At 49.7% G+C, this 26,339-nt stretch overlaps 1 protein-coding gene across 1 annotated transcript; it reads left to right on the forward strand.

The window, feature by feature from the left end:
* Positions 1–538: 538 nt before the first annotated feature.
* RAP2B (RAP2B, member of RAS oncogene family) lies at positions 539–1,639 on the forward strand. Its single transcript, XM_041405964.1, has one exon. It carries the CDS (start codon positions 794–796, stop codon positions 1,343–1,345), a length of 552 nt encoding a protein of 183 aa, XP_041261898.1. The 5' UTR covers positions 539–793; the 3' UTR covers positions 1,346–1,639.
* Positions 1,640–26,339: the final 24,700 nt, after the last annotated feature.

A 26,339-nucleotide genomic window follows, 5' to 3' on the forward strand; every position in this document is an offset into this window, starting at 1 on the left:
AGCACTCACCAGAGGATCGGTGACCACGGAGGAGATGCTACAGCACACAAGTGCTGCAAAAATAATTTCAGTACAGCTTAGCCTCTGCGAAAATTGTTCAGGAATAAGAGAACATTATTTACAAAACTTATGTCAAATCCTTAGACTTTGCCTACCCAAGCACTGTGTTTGGCTTAGGCTTGGAAACAAGGTGTGGTAGCAAGGATCTAAATGTCACCACCATGTGAATAAATACCAAGAATTGTGAAGACCTGAGTAAGGTGCAACAGCAAGGACCGGAGGTGCCAAAACAACTAATGATCCTTTCTCGAAAGGAACGTCGAATAGAAAGTCCAAGGGACGACTTCTACAGAGAGTGGCACGAAGCCAGCCCCTGTGACTCAGCCCTGCCACCGAGCGAAGCAGCACCGGCCCCTGGCAGCGGCCGGTCCCGGCTCCGCAGCGGGGGAACCCGCACACGGGCTGTCCCCGGGCCGGCCCGTGGGCGGCGGGCTGCACGCCGAGCCCCCGGGGCCAGCGGGGCGGGCAGCAGCGGGGCCGGGGCCGGGGCCGGGGCCGGTAGCGGCAGCGCTGCCGCCCTCTCTCCCTCCCTCCTTGTCCTCCTCAGCCCCTTCCTCCTTCTCCTCCTCCTCGGCGCTGCCCGGCGCCGGGGCTCTCCCGGCGCCGCTCCGCAAGGCGCGGCCGCCGCTTCCCCGCCCCGGCGCGGGGCCGCCCTCGTCCCCTCCCTCCCTCCGCCCCGTCCCCGCCCGCCGCGGCAGCCCCGAGCGGGAGGCGGCGGAGGGAGGCGGGAGCCATGCGGGAGTACAAGGTGGTGGTGCTGGGCTCGGGCGGCGTGGGCAAGTCCGCCCTTACCGTGCAGTTCGTGACCGGCTCCTTCATCGAGAAGTATGACCCCACCATCGAGGACTTCTACCGCAAGGAGATCGAGGTGGACTCGTCCCCCTCGGTGCTGGAGATCCTGGACACGGCGGGCACCGAGCAGTTCGCCTCCATGCGCGACCTCTACATCAAGAACGGGCAGGGATTCATCCTGGTGTACAGCCTGGTGAACCAGCAGAGCTTCCAGGACATCAAGCCCATGCGGGACCAGATCATCCGCGTCAAGAGGTACGAGCGGGTGCCCATGATCCTGGTGGGCAACAAGGTGGACCTGGAGGGCGAGCGCGAGGTCTCCTTCGGGGAGGGCAAAGCGCTGGCCGAGGAGTGGAGCTGCCCCTTCATGGAGACCTCGGCCAAAAACAAAGCCTCTGTGGACGAGCTGTTCGCCGAGATCGTCAGGCAGATGAACTACGCGGCGCAGCCCAACGGGGACGAGCCGTGCTGCGCCTCCTGCGCCATCCTCTGAGGGCGGCGGCGGCCCCGGCCCCGGCGGGCGCGCTCGGGGAGAAAACATCGCGAAAAAAAATTCGTCGTGTTGGAAATGTGGCTTTTCTCGGCATGTACGTTTCGTCCAGTCTTGGTCATGGCATATTTCCTGTCAGTGTCGGCGGCGGGCGCGGGAGCAGCCGGTCCCGCCGCCCGGGGAGCGGAGCCACGCGGGGAGCCCGCTGTCCCGGGACAGCCGCGGGGAGCCCGGCGGGGAGCGGGGCCCGCGGCCCGGCCAGCCCCGGGACAGCGGGGCCGCACCCCCGGGACACCGGGCCCGCACCCCCGGGACAGCGGAGCCGCACCCCGGGACAGCGGGGCCGGATCCCGGGACAGCGGGGCCGGATCCCGGGACAGCGGGGCCGGATCCCGGGACAGCGGGGCCGGATCCCGGGACAGCGGGGCCGGATCCCGGGACAGCGGGGCCGGATCCCGGGACAGCGGGGCCGGATCCCGGGACAGCGGGGCCGGATCCCGGGACAGCGGGGCCGGATCCCGGGACAGCGGGGCCGGATCCCGGGACAGCGGGGCCGGATCCCGGGACAGCGGGGCCGGATCCCGGGACAGCGGGGCCGGATCCCGGGACAGCGGGGCCGGATCCCGGGACAGCGGGGCCGGATCCCGGGACAGCGGGGCCGGATCCCGGGACAGCGGAGCCGTACCCCGGGTGCGGGCCCGTCCCGGCGCCGCTGCCGCCGTCTCTATGCAAGCGGGAGCGGTGCGGGGCCGTCCCGCCCGGAGAGTTGCACATGGAACTGGGACTGTGACCCGATCGGTGCTGCCAGGCTCGGGGCGCCGGGCAGCGCCGCCGATATCCCTGGAATAATGCTCTATTTTGTTTACCTGCTGTATCGGATGGGAGTTTGCAGGAGAGTGGTAGCGTGGTGGTTTTCCTCCTGGTTTTATTTGTTTTTGTTTTCTTTTTTAATCAGCTGTGAAAATGTTACAAATCTGCACAATTTTTTAGGCGTGCGTGTGTGTGTGATTTCGTTGTGGTTTTGGTTTTTCCTTTGGCGGGGGGGAGGGCGGTGGTGCTTTTTTTGCCGAGGGGTTTTGGATTTGGGTTGGCAATACCTGATTTTGATGACTCGCTCTCTCAAGTGCAAAGACTTCCCCTGAGTGATGCAGGGCCAACAGCAGCCCTGTGTCTGTAGAGTGCCTTCAAAACTCAGCTGTTCCAGCCGGTGCCAACCTGTGAAAGCTCCACAGAATCCCATTATCTACTACTCCAAAAACTACTTAACAGTTTCCTTGCAGTAATCACACCGAGCAAGCCAGGACAAAAGGGCCTATTGTTAGTGGAATTTATTTCTTATTTCCATCTGAGTCTTTTAACTGTTATTTCCATGTCTTGCAAGTTTGGGCCTAATTTACTTCAAATTTACAAGAATTTACCCTTTTGGGATTTTTGGGTGGGGGGCTTTTTTTCTTAAATTTTTTTGATTCTATTTTCCTTTGATTTTGTCGTGGGATGTGCCTCCAGCCAGCAAAGAAGGAAACCTTATCGTTGTGATGTACCAAGAACATTCTAACAACTGTCATTTTAAGTGCAGACATGCATTGAAGAAATGTCTATCCATTTGAAGAATTTTAATACAAATGCTGTTTTTTAGAAAACAACTTTGTGCATTGTTATGTATCACATGAAACACTGACTTTCACACAGGCTCTTAATCCAGATTTATATCTCAGTAGCAGTGGAAGGTGGAGGGGTCGATTTAGCTAAGAACAGTCGTGAAAAAAAAAGGCAAACCACAAGATTGCTGTTTTACCTAATATTTAATCATTTCTGATGCAGGTTTTTGCTTGTGTTCACTCCTGGCCCGGTGTGCTGCCAGGCTGTGGGAAGAGGGCTGTGCTTTGAGGAGGCAGTGTGGGCTTACTGCCACAGCCCCTGTGGGATTAGGCCCTTTTCCCTCCTGGAGGCAGCATGGGGTGAAGTTCTAAAGGTCAGTTATTTATGAAATACAGACTTTTAGTCTCATTGCATTATCACTTCAAAATTATAAACCAGACCTTTTTGTTTTCTGGTTTGCAGAGGGGCTGGGGTGGGAGGAGACCTGTGCCTCCCGAAAGCTGGAAGGTCCAAGGAGCTTCTTTACCCCATCTCTCCTCTCTTTGCCCCTTCTTTAGAGGTCTGCACACAAAACCTGCATTTCTATTTTTCTTTCTCCCCCCTGTCCCAAGAAGTCTTGAAATTATCTTACATCTCAAAAACAGAGGCTGAGCAATGATGTGTAAAGGGGTTTTTAATCAGGCCAGCTGAAAAGTGACTGCCGTGATTCCTCTGCGATTCTGGCAGTTTCTCCTGCTTTAAGCAGGAAAACTTTGTGCCCTAGCACTGGCAGAGCAGTGTGCAGTGTCAGTTTGATGCCACGTGCCGAAATCCCGCTGGCTGAAACGAAAAGTGCCATTTGTGCTTTAGGCACAATTGGATCATTTTTGTAGCAGCATCAAGCAACGACCAAAATTTGTAAAAGATTGTGGGTTAAAGAGTATTGTGCTGCAGGGCCCAGGTGTGTCCTCTCTGGGGCTGTGTCAGTCTCAGTGGGGAGCAGAGGGCTGGAGGAGGCAACCCCGGTGCTGGGGCCCTGAGGTAAACACATCCATTTACCCCTTTTTTAAACTTGAAAACCTCATTGCAGCTCATCTTCCAGGAATTCCTAAAAGTTCATTGGAAGCCAGAGGATCCCGTGCTGGAAGACAGGGGAATGACACTGACAGAAGAGGTTTCTTTTAACCCAAGTACTGCACTGAAAGCTAAGGAAGCTTGACTGCTGCCACATCTGCAGCTTACAAACTGCGTGTCTGATGTTAAAAAAATCAATTTACATCTCAGTTAGTGCCATGGTTCAATTTTGCCTTAAATTCAATGGGAATGTAGAGTTTTTAGCACCCGCCAGGCCTCGATCAGTGCATTGTCAGCAGCTTGATGTGGTTGATAAAAGCAGGTATTTATTGTGCCCTCCCAGGAGCCAGCAGATCCCTCACGTTCCCCAGTGCCTCTTTCCCCACTGCCTGAGCTGTGCTTGAGGAATAAAGCAAAAGTGGTGTTTTGGCACACAAAGTCTGGCTTTGCTCAGCCTGGCAGAGCAGCTGGGGGCAGCCAGCTGAGCTCTGTGTTGTGCTGGGCCTTCCTGTGGTACATTCCTGTTTGGCCAAAAAGGTGCATTTGTAAAACAGTGAAGCATTTAAGCAGCCTGTCTGATCAGGGTTTTGAATGTATTTAGGCATTCCATGTTCTCTGTGACTGGTGAGGAGAGCTCAATAGTCTGATCTTCCAAATACTCTGAAGTGTTTTGGTGCTTGTTAAACATAGGCCTTGTCTATAAAAAGTCTGAAAAAAATCATCCTGCTTTAACTTGACTGAGTGATGAAAGCTATATTAGCTTCGACACTTGAGGGAAATGTTGTATCAATATAAAGGTACTCTTTATTCCTTTTCCCTGTGGGAATATGTTACACCCGTGTCAATACAGAGGTGGTTTATCACTCTTTTCACAGTGAGAATTGCAAATATTTACTTGTTTTGGAAGAAAAATTACATTCCCAGCCAAAATACTTCCTGACATCGCAGAAATTGTGTAAACAAGGCCTCGGTTTAAGGCTGGTCTTGTGACCACATATTTTGCTGTACATAATGATTGTATTTTTGAAACTCTGAGCTTGTTCTGTGGGAGGAAGCGTGTGTGGCATGCCGTGTCCGTGACTGTAACCTGCCCTGCGCTCAGCCCCAGCCCCAGGGCGAGTGTGCCTCTGCTCGAAGGATGCTCAGGATTCACTGATCTCACGGTGCTGGAGCTGGTGTGGAACTCTGTGCCTCTGGGCTCCTGCTGGTTCTGCTTCTCTCGAAAGAATGTACGGCGAGTTGTTTGCAAAGGGCATTTTAAATAAAGGGCAGCTGGCTCTTTATGACTTCCTCACTTGGGTACTCATTGTGTGCAGGTGTTGTTCGGGGTCAGATTTCCTCCAGGAGTGACAAAATGCAGAAAGTCGCATGTTCTTTGAGAATTTTGTGCTGAGAGGAGGGGCACAGGTGCACGGAGGGTGTGGATGGCTCCCAGGAGGGGAACGGAGCCCAGCTGGAGCTCTGTGCCTGGCCAGGTCTGTGCACTGCTGAGCCAGCCCTCACTGTACCCTGGGCAAGTCCTGAGATCTGAGACCTGCTCCAGGAGCAAACGTGTGTGAGCTCAGCTCCAAGGGGACATGGTTTTAAATATTGATATTCACAGCTTGCAGCCTGTTCCTACAGTGTTTACAGCCTCGTGCAAAATGTGAGTGTCAAAGACTCTCCTTCCAGTCACATTGCTGCAAGTGTTTGGGAGCCCCCTTTTTGCAGGAATCCAGCATCTGCCCAAAGTGTAGAACTTCGTGTTACAGTCTCTGGTAACCGTGTGTGCAGCAGATGAGAGGGATTTGAGAGCAAACTTTCAGTGCCAAAAGCAAAAGATATTCAAGTGAGCTGTAGTGATGAGAAATGGAGTGCAAGTGTGTTGCTGGGGCTGCATGCGTTGAACGGGTTTTGGGCTTTTTTGTTGATTGTGTGTTTTAATTTGTGTAGAGTTTGTTAGTCTATCATCGAAAATCCTGCTGTGTTTCCCGAGGAAGAGTCAGCATGTGTGTGTGTGCGTGTGATCCGACTTCACTGGGGCTGGAATCAGAATTCCTCCCTTTCCACAGATGATCTCACCTCAGTGACCTCAGTTCTGGAGCATTCCTTATGGGACAGTCCTTGTGGTGCTGAAGGAGCCCCCAACAAAACGTGGCCACTGGTGATGAGCAGAGATGTTCCTGCAGAAAGCTCCAGAACAGCCATTGCTTTTTCTCTGTGGCTGTTTTAAATTTCTGAAGGGCACAGCTGCTCCAGCCAGCACCGGGGCTGCTTTGCTGCTCTCCGTGCCAGAGGTGCATATTGTGCATAAAGCAAGAACTCAGATCCTTAATCTGCACTATCCAGCAAGTCCCAGTCCTACCTAAACCACTGGAAAATTAGAAGTCAGTTAACCATTGCAAGTCATCCAAGTAAATCTTAAAATATTAAAAGCAGCTGTTCTGTATTGACTCTGTTTTTCATTTTGGTAGTCTTGGGTCTTTTGGAGGTTTGGGTGAAGAGCAGACTGATCAAACAGCCATAGCTTTGTTTTGTAGTCCTTGACAGAGAGATTTTTAGGAAAATTGTGCCTGACATGTAGCTTCAGCTTCAAGGATTCAACCCCCATTTATTTCTACAAAGATCTGTAAGGGAACATTATAAAATAAAGTGCTTAGTTAATAGATTTTGATGTCCGGGTACAGACAGATCTCAGGTGCTTCTCCTCTGCTTGACAGACCAATAATGATTGTGCAAAAAGTGCTGCAGCAATGAGACTGGACAGAAGGATCAAAATATTTTTTTTGCCTTTGATACAATCACATTAATTTGTTACACTGGGGCAAAAGGGGATGTTTTATGTTGCTTTTGAGGATGGCTGTAAATGGACTTCTGGGTGAAAACGGCTCTGAAGTCGAAGTTGGCTGTTCTTTCCTCTGGATCAGGTATTGCAAAAGGTACAGGTCAGTATTTATAGCAGATGTCCCTTCCCACTTTCTCATTTGCGGGTATGTTCATCTAATTCTTTGTTTCTGTAGTGTTCCTACAGTTACCCCAATTTCAGCAGTGCAGGGGACATGTATTGTATCCACTCTGGTCCAGAGAGGCAGCTTGAAAGAGAACTCTCTGCAGATATTCCAAAAGCACTTTCTGTAGAAGAATAAAATAGGTGCACTTTGGAGATCACAGCTGCATGTTTCTGTGGAAAACACAAAACGTGTTCTGAAAAAGACAAAATGTGCCTTGTGTTTAACTTCCTCTGCTGGGTGGTGGTGCCCTGGGGTGAGCTGGGGCAGGAGCAGCAGCAGGACTGATGGAATCCTGGCTGGCAGGGTGGGCTCTGGGGTGCATGATAGAATCCTGGCTGGCAGGGTGGGCATCTGCCTTGAGGATCTGCCTCGGGGGCTCTGGGGTGGGCTGGAAGCAGAACACACAGTGCCAGGTTCCCCAGGTGCCAGATGGGGCAGGGCAGGGAGCAGGATGTCCTGCTGGGAGCTGGGGAGATGGGCTCCATTCTTCTGTTTTGGGTATAAAACACCATTTTTTGTGTGTGTCTCTGTGTGTGTGTGTGTGTTATATGGTTGTTTACTGGGTTTTTTCCCCTCCTTACATTGCTAAGCAGATTCAAAAGTGCAAAAAACATTTGTACAACATGTGTTCTCCACCAGGGATGAGTTTGATGCTTGGACTGAGCTTCCTACACCACTAATCACCAAAATCTCTTTCAAGCTGTTGGAACCTTACAGTGATGATTGTTACAATGTGACTCAGGGGACTTGGGAGCTGTGGTGCTGAAGGATGAGATTAGTGATAATTGTACCCCCTGAATGAACTACAGCAGGATCACGTACCCCCATTTCAGATGGGGACTTTGCTGCCAAGTTTGCTGATGATTACCAAAGTTAAGATGAAAGCATGCTAACAAAGTGCTTGAGTCATTGAGTTTCTAATGTTTGCAATCTGATTTCCCTTCTTTTTGGGATACTCTGCTGCATCCCAGATTGGCTGTCTATTTTCTGCTGGGTTTCTTGTTTCAAATGTTATGTTTGTTTTAGTGTGGGTTTTGCTTTCCCTTTGGTTGTTGGATCTTTTGGTTTCTCCTTTAATTAAAGGAAAAAATAGAGAGGAGATTCACATCTGAGTTGCTGTGTAGCACAAGCTGCACAGATTCCAGAAATAAGTGCCATGTCTCCACATATTTTTGCAATAAAGTTTTAGGAGAATACTGTATATTTAAGGTATTTCTAAGGCCTGGACTCTCAGCCAGAGAAACTGCTTGGAAAAGATTATTTCCAAAAGAACTGGGTCAGCCTGGAGTGAATTAGAGTTCACAGATACTGAGGCATTTATTCCCTTAAAGTATTACTGTACTTCAGCCTCTGCAGTGACAGTTACAGATTGCTGAGCATAAATATTTATGCACATGTACAAACTTGTATCTGGTATCCACAATTTGGGAAACATCCACATTTTTCTACTTCTAGCATAGAAAATAAGGCACTGAGTATCAGACCAGCAGCACAGAAATTGAGGTGTGTGTTTATTTAGCCAATTATAAGCACCTAAAAAGAGTTTTCTGGATTCTCTTCAAGCACTTTTGACCTGGCACAGATTAGTTCAGCGTTGCTAAACCAGAAGGTCCCCATGGTGATTAAAGGTGAGGCCTTGGCCTGTCTGACCTGTCTGGCTTGTGGGCAGCTCTGTCTGCGAGGGAAGCCAGCCTCGTGTCACCTCTGTGCCCTTGGGGACAGGCAGCCACACCTGTCTGAGGATGTGTGAGAGCCCAGGGATAGATTTTCCTGGGCTCCTCCCAGCTGTAGGAGGCTGGGGTTGCTCAGTGTGCACCTGGTGCAGCTGTTCCAGCTGTGCTGAGGCACCGCTCGGGTTTTCGGCGCTCTGTAGTTAACAGCAATTAACTGATGAGGAACTGGAGTTCATTTGGAAAACAGGTTTGTGCATACTCATGTGGAGACGTAAACTGTGATATTCCAGGATGCAAACACACCTAAGCAAATGTGTTTGGTGTCCCCAGTGCCAACAATAGAATTGTTAATATAAATTCATCACTGAAGTTCTGTTTGTGCACTGACTTAACACTTGAATTTGAACTTGACCTATTCTCTGCTTCTGTGGATGTGTGTCCCTAATTCTCCTTTTTTTTGTAACCCCATTGAAAGCAGAGCCTTTTAAAGCTAATTTAACCACAGCCTGAATTTAAATATTTCACATGCACCTCGTAGTGTGAATACTTTTTAAAAGTTATAATTTCATTATAAAAGAAAGCCTTCCTTCCCCTGTGCCTTTAGCTGAATTCTCAGCTGTCTATAGTGTAAACTTGGATTTCTTTTTTCCCCTTTCTAGGGGTGATTTTACCCTGAGGTGACACTAGGCTTATGTAAATTGTGAATCTATCTTGAAATGCCAACAGGTGTATTATAATTTTTTTATATGGTTGTTTCAAAAGCCAGGGATGCTGTGGAACACTGGCAGTAGTGGCCAGCCAGGAGGAGGAGGGCTTGGAACTGTGTGCCCTGAGGGGCTGGTGGGAAGAGCAGCTGGAGCAGCCCCAGGAAGATCCCCAGCAGCTCGAGCAGGGGTGAGGCTGCATCCCAAACGCTCCCTCTGCAGCTGCTGTGGCTGAATCAAAGAGCACAAGTTAGACAGAGCCGTCACTTGATTTTTTTTGATTTGTCAGTGGCTGCCAAGAGCTACATAAGCCCCTGAACTATGTCAGAACTGGAGGGAGAACAAAGGTGCCCTGAGCTTGCCTTTCCCTGCTGCCCTGCTGCCTCCTCTGCGCCCAGGAGCTTTGTGAGCCTCGGAGTCTGCGGGTCACTGCAGGGGTGCGTGGCCACACAGATGAAAACATGCATGTTCCAAAATTTAAACCCCCACAATTGCCAGCTCTACACTTCAGGAAGCCAGCCTGCTGTGTTGCCTTGGTGTAAGTACTAGACTGTAGAAACTTTGCACGAGGAAGGATGAGTTCCTTTGGGTGGCCCCACCCTCCCCTCTGAATAAAACTGGGGACACTCTCTGGGATCCAGAGGCTGGATGGAAAACGCATGACGTGAGTAGGCTCAAAATTGAATTAATTAGAAACTCTTACAATTTTTAGTCACTTGAAACGGGGTCAATTTTAAAACAATCTTTTTGCAAGATGAAACACACCGACTTCAAAATGGGCTTTTGTGGTGGTACATCACAGCACTTATCAAATTAACAAAGGGCTGAGCCAGCAGGTAACGAGGTACTCAGCCCGGGCTGAGCTTTCTTCCAAGGGCAGGTATTATTTTTAGGTCTAATAACTACCCTTATGGAAAAAGCAAAAAAATTTTTAAACCCTTAGGAAAGGTTCAATCTGAAACACAGTGATTGCAGGACTCGGGGAGGATTATGGTAATTTATGTCAATTAATTCAATGCAGAACAGATTATAGACCACTTCGCTTCACCATCTTGTGGAAAATCTAGCATTCAAAATGTAGCATAATCAGATTTTGATTTATGCAAACTCTCTCTGGAAGACACTACACCAGTCTCTAGTTTTGCAGCGATGGGAAGTCAATGTTTCCCCGAGGATGGGTTTCCAGCAAGGCCGGGATGAGCTCTGGCCGCTGGGCTGGGGCTCTGCGAGGGCAGAACTGTGCCCTGCAGAGCAGGACAGCTGTGCCAGCCACACAGGGGTGTCCCCTAGAGCCGCCAGGGCCAGCCGGGCATCGGCCAGGGGCTCTGCTCCCGGCGGCCGCCGTTCTGCAGAGTAATTCACTCCGCGCGGCTCGGCTGCTCCCGGCACAGCTCGGGAGGCTGCGGGCACGGAGCAGCGCGGGCCGGCTGCTCCCGGCGCGGCCGTGTGCGGGTCCCGCAGTGTGCCGGTCCCGCCGTGTGCCGTGTGCGGGTCCCGCCGTGTGCTGTGTGCGGGTCCCGCAGTGTGCTGTGTGCGGGTCCCGCCGTGTGCTGTGTGCGGGTCCCTCCGTGTGCCGTGTGCGGGTCCCGCAGTGTGCGGATCCTGCTGTGTGCCGTGTGCGGGTCCCTCCGTGTGCGGGTCCCTCCGTGTGCCGTGTGCGGGTCCCTCCGTGTGCCGTGTGTGGGTCCCTCCGTGTGCCGTGTGCGGGTCCCGCAGTGTGCCGTGTGCGGGTCCTGCCGTGTGCGGGTCCTGCCGTGTGCGGGTTCTGCTGTGTGCGGGGCTCGCTGTGCCCCTTCCTCTGCTCTCTGCTCCGTACGTGCAGCTGTCCAGGGGAAGCGGCTGAAGATCTCGGGACGCTTCTGTGTTCTGAGCTTCCTCAGCTCTGCCCCTTCACAGACAGACACACAGACACACACAGACACACACAGACACACACACCTCTGCTTCCTCCAGCCCTACCCCAGCAGAAGCAAGCGCAATGGTTGCGGTGGCGTTCGGGGCGCTGGGAAGGAAGCCCACGGTCTCTCTGCCAGTGGATGAATTGCAATGCCCTCGCCTGGCTGGGAGCTGTGATCCTCAGGCTTTGTGCTGTGGTGAGGGAACTTAAAAATGCTATTTTTAAGCAATAAATGCTGATTAATGTTCAGCGTTTAGGCTATTAAAAGGGTTTGTTCTGATGAGCAGCAGTCACCACGCTGCTGACTTCCCTTTGGCTATTAAAAAGTTTATTGTTATTAAATTATTTGTAACATAATGATGACACTTTATATATTCATTGTTTATGGGCTACTAATTTCTACTCTTTGTTGATCACGTTGAATACACGCCTCTTCGGTGTGTTTTTAGGCATGTCTGAGGGAGCAGGGCTGGTGCTCGAATTTCCTCTGAGCTCCCAGGTTTCCCAGAGGCGATTTCCTGCGCTCGGGCGCTCGCAGCATCTTCTGGCGCTGCAGCCGTGTCACGCCAGGCTCGCGGCCGTGCTGGCAGCAAGGCTGCATGCAGATGGGTGTCAGAGCCGCTGGCTCTTTGTGCGAGGCTGCCGGGGCAGCAGCAGAGCCCGGCGGTGCCCGCAGCGCTGCGCTCCTGCCCGGGCACCGTGCGGTGCCAGCGCGGGGCTCCTGCCGCACGGGCACCGGGGAGAGCGGGCTGCTCCGGGCCTGCCACAGCCAGGCTGGGCACACCATGGACACCGGGCTGCTCCGGGCCTGCCACAGCCAGGCCGGGCACACCATGGACACCAGGCTGCTCCAGGCCCTGCCACAGCCAGGCCGGGCACACCACGGGCACCGGGCTGCTCCGGGCCTGCCACAGCCAGGCTGGGCACACCGCGGGCACTGGGGTCACCGGGCCTGCCACAGCCAGGCCGGGCACACCGCGGGCACCGGGCTGCTCCGGGCCTGCCACAGCCAGGCCGGGCACACCGCAGTCACCAGGCTGCTCCGGGCCTGCCACAGCCAGGCCGGGCACACTGTGGGCACCAGGCTGCTCTGGACCTGCCACAGCCAGGCTGGGCACACCATGGACACCGGGCTGCTCCGGGCCTGCCACAGCCAGGCCGGGCACACCGCGGTCACCGCAGTCACCGGGCCGCTCCAGGCCCTGCCACAGCCGGCAGAGCTCCAGCGGAGCAGCTGCTTCGGGAGGTTTGCAGCTGCTGCGTTCAGCCTTGACTTCGGAAAAGAAAATCATTGTGTGTGTTCTGTCCTTCTTCTCAGGCACACTAGTTCCATAATGTGTTTAGGAGTTGAAATTAATGTTCCTCCATGTGTGTTTCACCAAACTGGCTGGCTTTTCTGAGCACATTTTGGGCAAAAAACCTGAGAGTAAACATGTCCTTTTTAAAAAAAAATTTTTAAAAACTTATATCAATTCTACTCCCAGTTGTACTTGAATTGACAAGCTCCAGGTTTGATTCCTAAAGGGAGTAGGTGCATTAACTCGTGTTAATGCCCATCACCATCCCCGAGAGCCTCAGGGGAAGGTTTTCAAGAGGAATGTACTTGATGTTTCTCAGCTGGAAAGTGCCAGCCAGTGGCTTAGTCTGGATCGATTAACAAGGTTTGTCCTGTTGCCAGGGCTCATTTTTATTATCCAGCCTTCCCTTCTGGGAATAGCCTAAATAGATGGAATGAGTGCTTCTGCCTTAAGGGTGTGGCAGTTGGGATTTGAGGTTGTTTCGTCACCAGCTCTCTCTCCCTTTCTGATTCACAGGTTTGTAAGGAACTAACACTTTTATAGAGACAAGGATTTGTGCTGTAGTTCATGAGGACAGTGAACATGAACTCAGAACCTTCCACACGGATTATACGATCAGCAGTTACCAAGTACAGGAACTGAATCCCTTTCTTTTCTTGGCAGATGTGCCTTTGGCAGGGGGCTCAGCCTGGAGAAAAGGAGGCTCGGGGGAACCTTCTCACTCTCCACAACTCCTTGAAAGGAGGGTGCAGCCAGGTGGGGGTCAGGCTCTGCTCCCAGGGAGCAGGGTGAGAGGAAATTGATATTTCAGATATTTAGAAATATTATGTACTTCATGTGCATCAGTATTTTTAAAAGATGTTGTGTAATTACTCAGTGGTGATTGCTAGTATTTCTTGTGACTTGTGACCTGCCCTCACTGCCCTGCACAGACATCCCCAGGCTGATGGGTGAGCTCTGGGCCTCTGCAGCACAACCCCGACAGCCCAGCCCAGAGCAGGGTTTTCTCTCACCATACAATCTGCAGTTTCTGACATGGATGCTTCCCTTCACACAAGGCTGGGCAGGCAATTTCTGTGCTGATCACCATAGAAACCTGCAGATCCATCACTTGGTCCGACCGTTCCCATGCTGTAGCAGGGAGCTGGCACCAGAAAATGCAAATAAGGGGCGGGAGAGAAGCCTGGTGAAAGTGGTGTCTTTCTTCTTTATTTTAGCAAAGCTGATCTTTATTCTAGCTGCCTCTATTCCTGTTTAACCCAAACTCAGGCTTTCTCTTTAATAATATTTTTAGGGAGCTTCCCTGAGCAGCTGTGCTGTCCCTGCTGCCTGTCTGGGATGGGGCTTTTGTCACAGACCTAAGCACGGGAGAGGTTTGGTCTTTCCTGCATCTGATCAGACCCCAGTGGGGTCTTTCTCAGTACCTTGAAGTATCCTGAACCCACCAGCTCCTCTCCTGTGGGGTGGGGGCTGGAGAATTTTTATAGCTTGTCTCATTTAGTTGATAGGATTTCAGGTAATTCTACTACTGATCAGTAATTTTTTCAGTGCCATTCTATTGACAGCTAAAACATGAATGATTCCCAGGAATATTGGAAAAGGGGTTGACTTTCTTAAAAAATGAAAAGATGAGGAAGGGCTGATTTACACTTGCACAGACTGGATAAATAGTCACAGTACTTCCATTACAGCTGGGCTGCACATGAACACTGAGAGAGCTTTAATTGCAGCTGACCCTGGATGCTCCGTGCTTCCCACGGCAGCTGGGGCTGTGCTCAGCCCGGGCTGTGAGCGTGGCTCTTGGAGACTGGAGGGGGCTGCCTGCAGGAAAGCAGCAGGAAGGTACAGCACGAGGAGAGGGAGGGTTGGTCTAGAGAACAGAAATGCAGCAGATGAGGCAGCCCTCACTGAGGATCCCTGGCAGTGCCCAAGGCCAGGCTGGACCAGGCTTGGAGCGCCCTGGGATAGTGGGAGGTGTCCCTGCCCACGGCAGGGGATAGGATGGGATGGCTTCAAGGTCCCTTCCAACCCCAACCATCCTGAGATCCTGTGATTGAGAAGTGTGCCCAGCAGTTTTTAGTCACTCACAGAACCAACAACCAAGCATGAGCCCACGGCTGTTGTTCTGGCTGATGGTGCCTTTGTGTCTGTCAGGTGCTGGGAGTTCAGAGTACGCCTAATTATGGTGACTCTGAGACTTGCTCCTTGGATTATGTAGCAAATCAGCCTGGAAAAAGCTGGACTAGGAAAAAAATGTGACTTCAGTCTGCCTGTAAGTCCTAACAGCAATAGGGTAAATAACCAAGAAAATATACTCTCATAGCTTGTTTACTCTTGCCTGTAATGCTCCTGGCTATGCTGAAGAATTTCCAGTTGGGCTTTATGGACCTCAATCAATCTCACTGGGGATCTGAATAAGAATAGATTCTAAATGATACCATGGTAAAGCAAAGAGAAATCATAAAGGGGGGAATGAGAACCTAGTCATTCTGCCATGCAAGCAGGACCTGGTGTTCCTGTGCTGCCATCAGCCCCACGGGCTGGAGCCTCGAGCTGGATTGGATTGGATTCCATCCAGGCTCGTGCCTGGAGCCATGTGCAGGGCCAGACAGCTCGGCCCGAGGGGTCTGTTCTGGGGGTTGGTCTAGGTGGGATTTTATTACTGGTGGGAAGAACAAACACCTTCCAGGCTCTCTGTGCAAGGCTGCTCTGCACAGCAGGGTCTGGAGGAAGGTGGCTGCGACCAAAGGCCCCTGGCAGGTCAGTCCTGTTTGAGCTGGGTCTGGCCACAGGAAATTCCCAAACATGATCCCTCACCCGGCACAGCAAGAAGCAGCTCCCAGGGATGGGTGGCTTTCTGTAATTCCAAGAAATGCAATATTCATTATGAAGAAAAACTCTTGGTCACAGCTAGCTGTTGAAGTTTGTTTGCTAGAGGTGATGTGCAGGGGGTTGTGCTGCCTTTTTGTTCATCTTTGTAACAGAAAAAAATAGCTAAGAGAGTACAAGTTAAACGTGTAGATCTGGACTCTCTTCAGGAAAACGCCCCCTGCGTCAGGAGGACCAGATGTTGTCCCAAGATCTCTTGTTTGCTGTGTCAGCTTCACCGCTCAGGCTTCCAGCATGTTGTAACACTCAGCCTCTGCTTTATGGTCTCAGGGGCTGGTAGTCCTTTGCACACACTGAATAAACACTGGGTTTCAGGGTGTCAGCCTGGGCTTCACTCATTTACTTTGGGTCAAGGTAAAGTCCAGGATCACAGAAACATTATGAAAGAAGAAATCTGCGCGGTTCTCCTACCGTGTGTTGCTCGTGCTTTGACTTACAACCGCGGCAGCTTTTCAGAGATTCTGCGAAGCGGTTGTGTGAGATGAGAAGCTCTAAATTTAGTTGCAGAGTGCTTGGTTCAGCCTTGGCGGTGCTGAGTGAGCCGCCCGCCCTGCCGGGGGTGTGGGACTTGGCCCGGCTGTGCAGGAAGGAAGGGCGGCTCCGCCGGAGGTTTCCTGTCCTGCCGCGGTGCCGATGCTCCCTGCTGCTCCTGCTCTTGGCTGCTGCTGCCGGGGTCACCGACGGGGCCTGCAATCAGGGTGAGAACCGTGGCTGCACACCACATTGAGCACACTCGCCATCAGTACAGAGAGAGGCTTTCCTTTTCCAGGAGAGCTGCTTTCCCAAAGGAGCAGGGATGGAAATGAGGCCGCTGGGAATTTGTTTTGGCTCCTCTTCTGATTTACTGCAGAATGTACAAGGACTGATTAACCTGTCTCGCTGGACTCTCCCAGGTTTCCCTCTCCCCTTGTAGAATTGCTGTGCCCTTTAGCTGTGCCACAGCCTGCCTTTGAGGAGGCCAGGTCTCGCAGGTTCTTTTCATATTTACATGTCTGTTGTGAGTGGACAAAGCACAGAGGCTGGTGCAGAAGTACCAGCACAGCAGTGGTGATGTGGGGACTTCGATCTGCCGCAGGGTCAGCTGCTCTGGTGAACCTGGCATCTCCTCTGCCCGAGTGTCATGCAGGTGGGCACCTCTGGTCCCCCCGGCTGAGCTGCTCTGTGACCACCCCAATGCTTCCCATCAAAGCAGAGCTCTGCAGCGGCCCTGGGCTCAGCCATGGGGCTCACAGGGGCCATGGGCAGTGACCCCCTTCTCTGGACAGCTGTTTGCAGGCTGCCCTGCTGTAGGGCTGTCCTCATGTGCATACCCAGCTGCAGAGCTTAGTGCTGATGGGTTATTGCTACTGGAAGTAAGAGCTACACCCTGCTGGGATGCAGCACCAGTGTACCTCTGTGGCTGCACCGAGTGAGAACTCGAGTCTGTGGAGCTGCTGGGGCTGAAAACAGCACGGTGCCACAGGAGTGGTGAGATGGTTGCTCTGTTGCAGTTGCACGGGGACGCTCTGCCAGAGCAGCTGAACCAGGAGCGAGGAGCGGCGTCTCTCCGGCAGTGCGTTTGTGACTGACACCTCTGCGATGAATGATTGTCATCTGCTGTAAAAGCTGACTTGTGCTCGGTCCCCACATCCAGCCACTGGGCTCATATGAGCATCACATGCCAGAGCACGTCACTGGTGCCCTGTGTGACCTTTCCAGCTGCCCCGGGCTCCGTCTGCGGACCCGCAGCTGCCCCGCTCCGAGGCGCCCCAGGGCCTCGCCCCAGACCGCGCCCGGCAGCCCTCAAAGGGCGTCTTCTAACTCAGCCTGACTGAAACTGAAAAGAGTGCTAGCAGGGCACTTCGCACATGGGAGCAGATTAAATCTGACAGCTGGGAGGGGAGGGGAGCTGCTGGGTGGAAGTGATGGGGAGAGGTGCGATGGCCAGGAATTCTCACCCGGTGGGCCCAGCAGGAGCTTTCTGACTCAAAAGATATCAAAAAGAGGAGAGCAGTGAGACACATCAACTTTCCATTCACCATTGTTGTCTTCCCGGTGCAAATGGCCCCTTGGCTGCCCTGAGTGGGCTGACAGGGACGGGGGTTAGGGCACCTGGAAGCAGGTGAGTCCTGAGGGTTTGGGGCATCTTGTGGGGCTCTGGCATTCTTTCTCTGCCAGCCTTCAGATGGGTTGTCCCTGCAGTTGCCATCAGCTCCTTACTGTTTCAGTTGATCAGTATGGACCTCAATTTCTAGATGTTCTCGTGGTATTTGTGTTTCTGGTCTACTGATGATATGCAAGAAAATACTCAATGATCAGTTTCTATTTTGCAGCTCTAAAATCAACACTACAGGATTCAGCCTCTCCTTTCCTTTAGATAATTTTTTCATGACCCTACTCCTTTTTTTTTTTTCTTTTTTTTTTTTTTTTTTTTTTTTTTTTTTGTCTACCATTAGAGATCTTTTAGTTAAAATAAATTATTAAAAGCATAACTGTCAGAATCAGTTCCTGGAAGCATGCTTTGATTTGGGGAATCTGAAAAAAGGTCTTTAATCCAAAATTCTATCTGAATGTTCCCCCTCAGCTCCAGCTCTTCCTGCCTGACCATCACAGACAGGACAATGCCACAAGCCACCCAGTCCATTACTTCCCCCCACCCCCCCCAAAATCTTTAAAATTTTCTATTTGTAGCTGGCCAGTGGAAGATGAAGATGGGCCAGCACTTCTGCTGATGGGCTGTATGGAAAGCCTTTTGTAGGGTAGAGCTCAAGAATCTAAAAGTTCTACAGAGATCCTGCAACTTTCCATCTTCCCCAGCAGTTACATCTGGAAAATAAATGAATGGAACGACCTCTGCTCCATTAGCTCGTGCCTGTTCTCTGTCAGGGCAGTGGTCCCTGGGGGTGTGGAGCCCCTGCCATCCTCGGGGCCGGGGCTGGCTCCTGGTGATGCTGGGTGGTAGCCCTGGCTTTGCTGGCTCTCCTCCAAGCCTGCCTGCCTAACACTGCTGATCAAAGCAGCATGTGGTGCGACGGGTGTGGACTCGGGCATTTTCAGATCTCATTTAATTTCTGAGGCTTAACAGGATTTGTCAGGCCAAGCCATTTTCACTGAGCTGAGTGACAGTCACGGATGATATAGAGAAGGGCTCATTAGAGCATCAAATTCAGAACTATGCATAAAGCAGCAGTAACTGGTCCCTTAAAATTCCCTTGGTGCTTTGACACTGCACAGTTCTCCTAATTGAATGTGGGAAGGGAGCATTTTTGCTTGTCTTTCCAAGCAGAAAATGATCAAATTCCCAGCAGCCAAGGCTGGGCAATTATTTTCTAGACCCCAGCAGCGCAAGGGCTCTCTCCCAGTGCAAGGACAGAGTGTGCATTGCTCCTTGTGTTGGCTGGGGTGTCAGGGCTGTGCTTTCCTCAGCCTGACTGAAGGCTTGGGAAGGCTGTTACAGAAAATGAAACACACAAATGAAATGGTGATGCTCCTGGCTCTCAGAAGTGCCCATGAGCATGCAAACCAAGGCAAACCTCATCCCACGGTCTGACAGAGTGGAAAGCACTCCCCCAGTGTTCAGTGGGCTCTTGGGCTGGGATCCATCATCACCTCCATGGTGGGGGGTTACACTGTGCCAGGCTCCTTCTCACTCCTGGCTTTAACAGTGAAAATCTTCAAGGTTAGTATTTTACACGTTGATTCCTATATACTGTGCTAAGCCCCTGAATAGGTAGAAGATGCATTTCACATTGCCCAAATCTCTCTTCATGCCTCATGCTCACTGTTACACACCTACAGCTCTCCCCAGAGAATGAAAAATCTCTTTATTAAAGGCCAAGCACTGTCTGCACTCTTTGTTGTCAGGGACTGTCCCTGCTCCCAGGAACTCTCTGCACCTCCTTGGTCACTAAATTTTCTGCAGTAATGGAAAAAGGATCTGCCTCTTGCTACAGGTGGTAGTTTAATGTCTTCCATCATTTCTGGTTTGCACTAGGCATGAATGGGAGAAAGAATTTTTGTATTTAAGCCCAGCTGGCATTTATAGCCCCTCTGCTTTTGTCACCTCAGGCTTTACAGTTACAAGTTTGGGAGCAGGATGCCTGATGTAAACAAATATTAATGGATGCTGATGAACTCCTTCACAAGGCACACTGTGAGGCAGCTGGACCACAAAGTCCTGTTTAGAATTTGGTCATGATGCTTGATTTGTCTTTACACATTAAACTTAGAAATTGTAACAAACCTCCAATTCCATTTCTATTTTCTACCAGCTGAGTAATATTTGAATTAATATTGAATTTAATATTTTATGTGTGTGCACCTTTCTATTACGGGCAGGATGACTCAAAAGAGGACCAGTGATAAAATTCAGTGCTCTCAGTTACAAACACTTGGTCCCTCTTTCCAGCAATGCAAGCTCCAGACTAATCACAAAAGAAAGGACTGTCCATTTCCATTTTTAAGGCAGACTGCTTGACTTGTAGCACCTCTTCATTTTTTCTTAATTTTAAACAAATGCAAACTAACATTAGAATAGGAAGAATGCCACCTGTCACTGCAAATCTCTTAAAATCAGATCTGTGGTTCATTTTGGTTGAAGAAGTCTCCCCTGAGATTTGTCAGTCCATTTCATAAACTGGAGATGTGCCTGTGAAAGGTGTACTTATGTGTAAGACTGTCTGTCAGGTCTTTGATGGCAATTTGACTGAAGTTTGTTGATTCAGAGAGATAATAAATAGTTCACAATTATTCTGCAAGATCTGCATGACATGCCATAACTGAACCAAGGAGAAAGGTGAGAACTGGATCTCTGCTTCTGTTGTTTGAAAGGCTAAAACCAACACCAACAATAATAGCAACTTTTGTTGAAGCACAGTTCCTTTTGCGTAAATACTTCTTTCTGTGATGCTTATTTTCTACAAAAAGCCTTCATCTTCACCAATATGATAAATATTTGCTGGGCATTGGGTGAGCTGGATCATTTCCCAGTGCCTTTGGAAATAGTGAGAAATGCTTGAAGCTTCCTGTGACGATTTGAACGTACTCCTGACACTTTTTTCTTTCAAGTATCTCTTTTGTCATGTTATACTGTGCTCAAACCCCAGAAGTTCACAAATAACATGGTCTGCCTGGAACTCTGCTGTTTCCACGTGGAGAAAGCTGCTCATTAGGTTGACAGTCTTGTCCAGCCCTAAAGGCACACCTGGCAGACAGGTGCTGTCAGTGACCAGTCATTTGGGTGACATAAATTGGTTCCATGTCACTCCCTGCCCTTGGAGGTGGCACCTGAAGTGCTCTGGTGCCAGCTGCTCGCAGAGATAGGAAGAATATGTACATTTCTAACTTTTATTTCTTCCTATGTCAGTGTAGAAACCCAGGTGAAATGGCTTTACAGTTCAATGCCACTTTCCTCTTTGTTCCAGTGTTGCAGGATTTGGGTTTTATTTTCGTCTAAGAGAGTTTGGGAAGCCAATGACTGCACGGTAATTAGAGGCCCCATTTGGCTTCATTTAGACAGTTTGGAGGATGTAATTAGCTCTTGAGCCAGAATAAAGATGTACATGTCCAACCATACTTCATCAAAAACGTGACTTGGTCGCTATTCAGTTTTGGGGTTTAATCTGAGGTTGTCTGCATATTGCAATTTGAGTATCTGCAGTGTGTGTCTGTGCCATCCTGTCCTCCCACCCCATTCCCTTAAGCTTTTTTAAACCTCAGTTTTTCCTTTTGACAGTCTCACCACAAATGTTCCCTGAGAACTGCAGGAGCCTGGATCAGCTTGGCTGGCATCCTGGGGACACCCAGGTGTGGTCCTTGTACACTGGCTGTTGGATTTCCAAATTCTCCTTGGCAAAGTCAGTGGGAGCAGAACTGGGGAAAGCTGAGTCCCTCAGAACATCCTTTCTGTCTTTTATTTCCAGTCATGGTTAACTGGAAATCTCATGCATTAGACAGCACCCAGAAACAGGCCAGAAGAAAATATAAAAATCCAACGAACTCTTCTCTTATTAGTGATTCTTTCTGCAGCTTCTCTAACTTTGGGGCTCCTGCCTGGCTCAGCCCCTCACCAACACCCTGCAGTGTGTGCCCAGCATCACTTTTCCACACCCCAGTGGGGATGTTTCCAGTGGACTTCAGCCACAAACAGGAAAACCTTCTGTGGGATCTCAGCACATCACTGTGGATGTGCAGAGACACTAGGGGAGCCCCTGGGGGGCTTGGAAACTTTGGAATGATGCCAAAAGGGTTTGGTGGTTGGATTTTGATCTATCAAAGGGAGAAGAACTTGTGACGAAGGAAATGAAAACTTCTTGGGTGTGAACGATACTTTTATGGAGGGAAATATAAATTTTAGAAAAATAGGTACAGGGGGGTCATGAAGGCAAGATGGAGGATTCAGGGCGTGGTCCTGTGTTCTTCTTTCTTCTTCATGTCTTCCATTTTGTGTGGTGATGTTGGCACTTGGAGATTGGTTCGTAGTGAAAGTGCACTTGTCTATAAGGATGAATAGTCTTGGGAAATAAAGGTAAATATGTCACACGTAATTTTTACTATAAAAGACACAACCGCCCTGTGGGCGGGGGAGAGTGCACTCGACTGTCCTGCTGAGCGGACCTCGGCTGGGCAAAGAGAAAACTTTGTAGATAAGAGATAATAAACAGAACTGAAGACCGAAAATCTAAGAGTCCAGGCTCATCCTTCGCAATCGCGGCCGCCCAGAACCACCTTTCCCCGAGTCGGGGCAGAGACACAGAACAGCGGACCCCGACACCTTCCTTCCGGCCACGCTAAATAACATTACCTCATCTCTGATACTATTCTTCTGCAGGGTGGTTTATTGTAATGGGCCATGGGACACAATGCCAAGAGGTTCAGGAGCTGAAGGCAAGGTCTGTGAGATGCCCCCATCCCTGCACTGTGAGTTAAGAACCCGGCCAGGGAACTGAAGGCTGTCAGTGAATTGTTGGAACTGGCAGAGAGGGTTCAGCCTCTCCAAAGGATGCAGCGGTGCAGCAAGGAGCATTTCTGTCTAAGAAAGACGTGCTTAATTGTCTCCAAAATGTTCGAAAGGCTGTGGAAGTCTCTAGACAATATTGCTGTTTCAAAATGCACTGTGAATGCCAAAAGAAGCCCAGTGAGGCTGGTTTATTTTGCTCAGAGCTTTTCTGAAAAATCTTTCACTTTAAACATAATAAACCCCAGCACTTCTGAACAAAGCATGGCTATGCAAGGCAGAAGGATGTACAAGTTTGCTAACATTCATGCTTACTGTATAACAAAGTATGTGCTCCTTTATGCAAATTCCTACCTCAGTGCAAGAGGGACCTGATGGAGAACAACGTAAAAGAATAATACATAGACAGAGGGTTATTTTTATCAGAAATAACAATTTAAGAAAATTATTATCCCTTTTATGAAATTAAAAATACATGTAGCACTTCTTATATTAAAATCTATTTTTTGTTAAGGAGCATTTTAATAGAAATTTTGTCTGTTTGGAATTTAAAAAAATTAAGCTGTAATACTTCTAGTAGCTCATTTCCCACATTTGAAATCAAACATGCTTTTTTCATTAGAAAATGTCATTGCTGGTGGTGAAACAGCATTAAATTTATCTAAAATACCTCACACTTCCCATGAAACCTCAAAACTGTAATCACACTTTGAAAATTCATGGGTTCTTAAAAACATTCCAAAAAAAGAAAGTTTCTGTTGCTGATTTTTATCAAGCTAAAATGTCTATTCCTGTCACAAGAATTTCAAAGCATAACTAGTACAAAAGTGTGGTGATTTTTTTTTGTTGGTAGTATCATTTAATTTAAACGGTGTTGACTTAAAATCCTGCTGAGAAAGATTCTGATTTATTCTGGCTCTTTAACTCTGTAACAGAAACAATCCTGGGATTGATGAGGATGAAGGGCATGTGAGAGATGGAGTTACATACATTGTGGTTGTTTCTGGAGGGTTCATTCCTTTACATGTAAAGGAAAATTCTATCAGGTTTATTGTAAATACTGTTGTAAATAATTTTAATGTTATTGGAAATAATCCTTGCTGAACAGGCCTTGGTTTATGGCTGTGCTTTCTTCTTCAGACACAAAGGAAATTAGTATGAACACAAAGTCTTAAATTTCTTTTATGAAGACAGGTGTTGTTGATTTATGTGTAATTCCCCATGAAATACTGGCTCATGGTTCAAATCGAGTCTAACTTTATTTAGGACTAAGAATAGTTTAGGAATTTCTTGAAACTGAAGAGCCTAATAGGCACAGACAAAGCAATATGCAAAGCAGGGAAAACGCATTGGGAAGCAATTGCAAATCAAATTATTTCAAGGAAACAAACAAATGCTGCTGGAAACATTTTGTGTTACCAGAGATGACAGGAGAACTGCACAGAGCTTTAAAATGGGCAACTTAACAGGAGTGTCCTGTGGCCTGCAGGGATGTGTCAGGGCTGTACAAAGTGAAAGAGGGGACAGAGAACACCTCGGCTGCAGGCACTGCTGGGCTGCACGGAAACTCCTGGAAAGCACCAACTACTGTTCACACCTACGGGCAGGGCAGAGAAAACAGGGCTTACTGGGAAGAATGGGGTGTAGACTGAAATGGTGTGTGAGTCAAGGACAGAATAAAGAAAGGCCTGTGGGTTGCACACAGGGTTATCAGGTGTTGTACTGAACTTGGACAAACGGTCGAGCTACTCTAAACGTCTCTGAATGGACTGAAGACAACATTTGGACTGGGGCAGGGTCCCCAGGGTAGCCTTTGGAAGGCTAAATATATTTGACATAAAGAATTAAATTCCTAGCAATGATGTCAGTGTACAGAAGCCTATTCCAGACAGATTCATTCTTCTACAAGAGCTCGGCGACCATCCCAGATTTGAGCTGTGCACATCCTGCGCCTGTTTTGACCTCCCACTAATTCTCAAGCAATTGCTCCAGCCGATTCTTCCCTTTCCACTCTTTGTTCACAGTTCCGTGGGGTTGATCACGGGTGGCAGAGCTGGGTGGTGAGTGCGGGATCAGTGGGTGCAGCATCCCCTGCCCTCGGCCGGCGCTGGGTGCTCACTGAACGGCTCCTGCAGCCAGGCGAGAGCTCGGGAGGGCAGCAGGGGAGCAGCGTGCGCTGCACTGCAGGGAGGGGAGAGGAGCCGGGAGAGAGGGAGGGGAGAGGAGCCGGGAGGGAGGGAGGGGAGAGGAGCCGGGAGGAAGGGAGGGCAGCAGGAGAGCAGCGTGCGCTGCACTGCAGGGAGGGGAGGGGAGAGGAGCCCCCGTCAGCCCAGCACTGGCAGCTCCTTGGGAAGCGCCTCGGCAGGATCCGCTGGAGCCGCTTCCCTTGCTCACACAGCCGTGAGCGCATCAGTCTGGCTGCCAGAAACAGCTCCCTGGCACAGAGACCCAAACACTGCACCTCCCTTTCCCGTTCCTAACGAAATGTGAATACCTCGAGATGAGAACGCACTGCACTCCCACCTGTGCCTGACTCCCACGCCTTCCAGCGTGAGTCTATTCACAGCAACAACCGTGTGAAACATCCACAGAGAATCTGACTGGATAGAATTACGTGAACAGTTTGTGGAACCAAAAATTTGGGTTTGGATTAAGTTGAATTAGCTAAAGTGTTTGGCTGAGAAGTATTTCTAAGGACTAAAACTCAATTTCAACAGTTTTCAATTGTACGTGTTGATTTTTTTATTTTTTTTTCAGAAAATGAATTGGAATTAATAAAAAGGATGAAAACAGTAACATATTTGAGAGAAAAATAAGGTTTTTCTCCTGTTTGCTTGATGAAACTAAGAGGGTTTACTGTGGAGTTTTTCTGCCCCATGCTCTTTCCCTCTCACACCTGTGCTGGAACACTGCTATGATGAATGGCTGTCCTGCCTAGGAGCAGCCCCACTGGTAAGGACAGGGATTCCAGAGTGTGAATCCATGGACATGTTGCTCAATCTCCTTTTTTTCACTTTATTTAGCAGTACTTTGTTAGACAGGAAATAGAATGTAAGGCCTAACCAGCAAACAGAATCTTGCTGATTCTTTGAAGGAAGTTGAGAAGCCACAACAGAGAAGGGCAAAAAACCAAAATAAATTTGCAGCTGCATCTGGGTGCACTGAAAGAGGAGAGATGGTATGGCCAAATTCCCATTGGAAGGGAGGTGCAGGGAATGAGCCACAAAATTAACACAGCGCGAATCATTTTGGCAACGAGTCTAAGAGGAAAAATTTTTGAGAGATTATGTTAAAGAGTAAGGGTGGGAATTAACTAATGCCTGGTGGTGAAAAGGACGTGGAGAAAGTGGAGTCATGTCTGACTGAGAGGTTACAAACTCAGGTCAGGGAAAGGACAGCGGGTGTGAGCCAGGAGCAGGAGAGGAGCAGGGACAAAGCAGGGGACTGAGGGGACCGGGGGAGAAGCACTGGGATTTGGGGGCCCAGCCTAATGGAGAACAAGTCATTCAACAAGGAAGCAGAAAAGATGATTAAGATATAAACCAGGATCCTTTGGGGATCTGAGCAAGAAGCAAAACAAAGAGATGTCAATTCAAGGAAGTAAAGAAATGAAGGAGGCACAGAACAGAGTGGGGCAGCCTGCAACTGCACAGAGCACACCCCAGAAGCCTCACAGAAACACATTCCAAAATAGATTTCATTAATTGTACTTCCTGTTAAGCTGAGAAAGTATTATCAATATTTCCCAGTTTAATTTGACAATTATTTTTCCCCCAAACACTTAAAAGCACAGAGAACAGAAGCTGAAGGGTTTCCCCTTTGTGCAAGGTACCTGCTCAAGGGTGTGCTGAATGAGACCAGGTGGAGGAAGGTGGATTTCTCGGGATGGTTCTGCACAGCTCTCCTGCTCTCCACCCCTGCAGGGTTCTGTGTTAACGTGTGAAACATCTGGATACTGAC

Source organism: Onychostruthus taczanowskii, unplaced genomic scaffold (assembly GCF_017590055.1).
Source record: "Onychostruthus taczanowskii isolate IOZ18803 unplaced genomic scaffold, ASM1759005v1 scaffold24, whole genome shotgun sequence".
NCBI classification, from domain to species: Eukaryota; Metazoa; Chordata; class Aves; order Passeriformes; family Passeridae; genus Onychostruthus; species Onychostruthus taczanowskii.

Excerpts from the sequence above, each read along its gene's own strand:
- RAP2B (XM_041405964.1), top strand. The coding sequence starts at position 794 with ATGCGGGAGTACAAGGTGGTGGTGCTGGGCTCGGGCGGCGTGGGCAAG.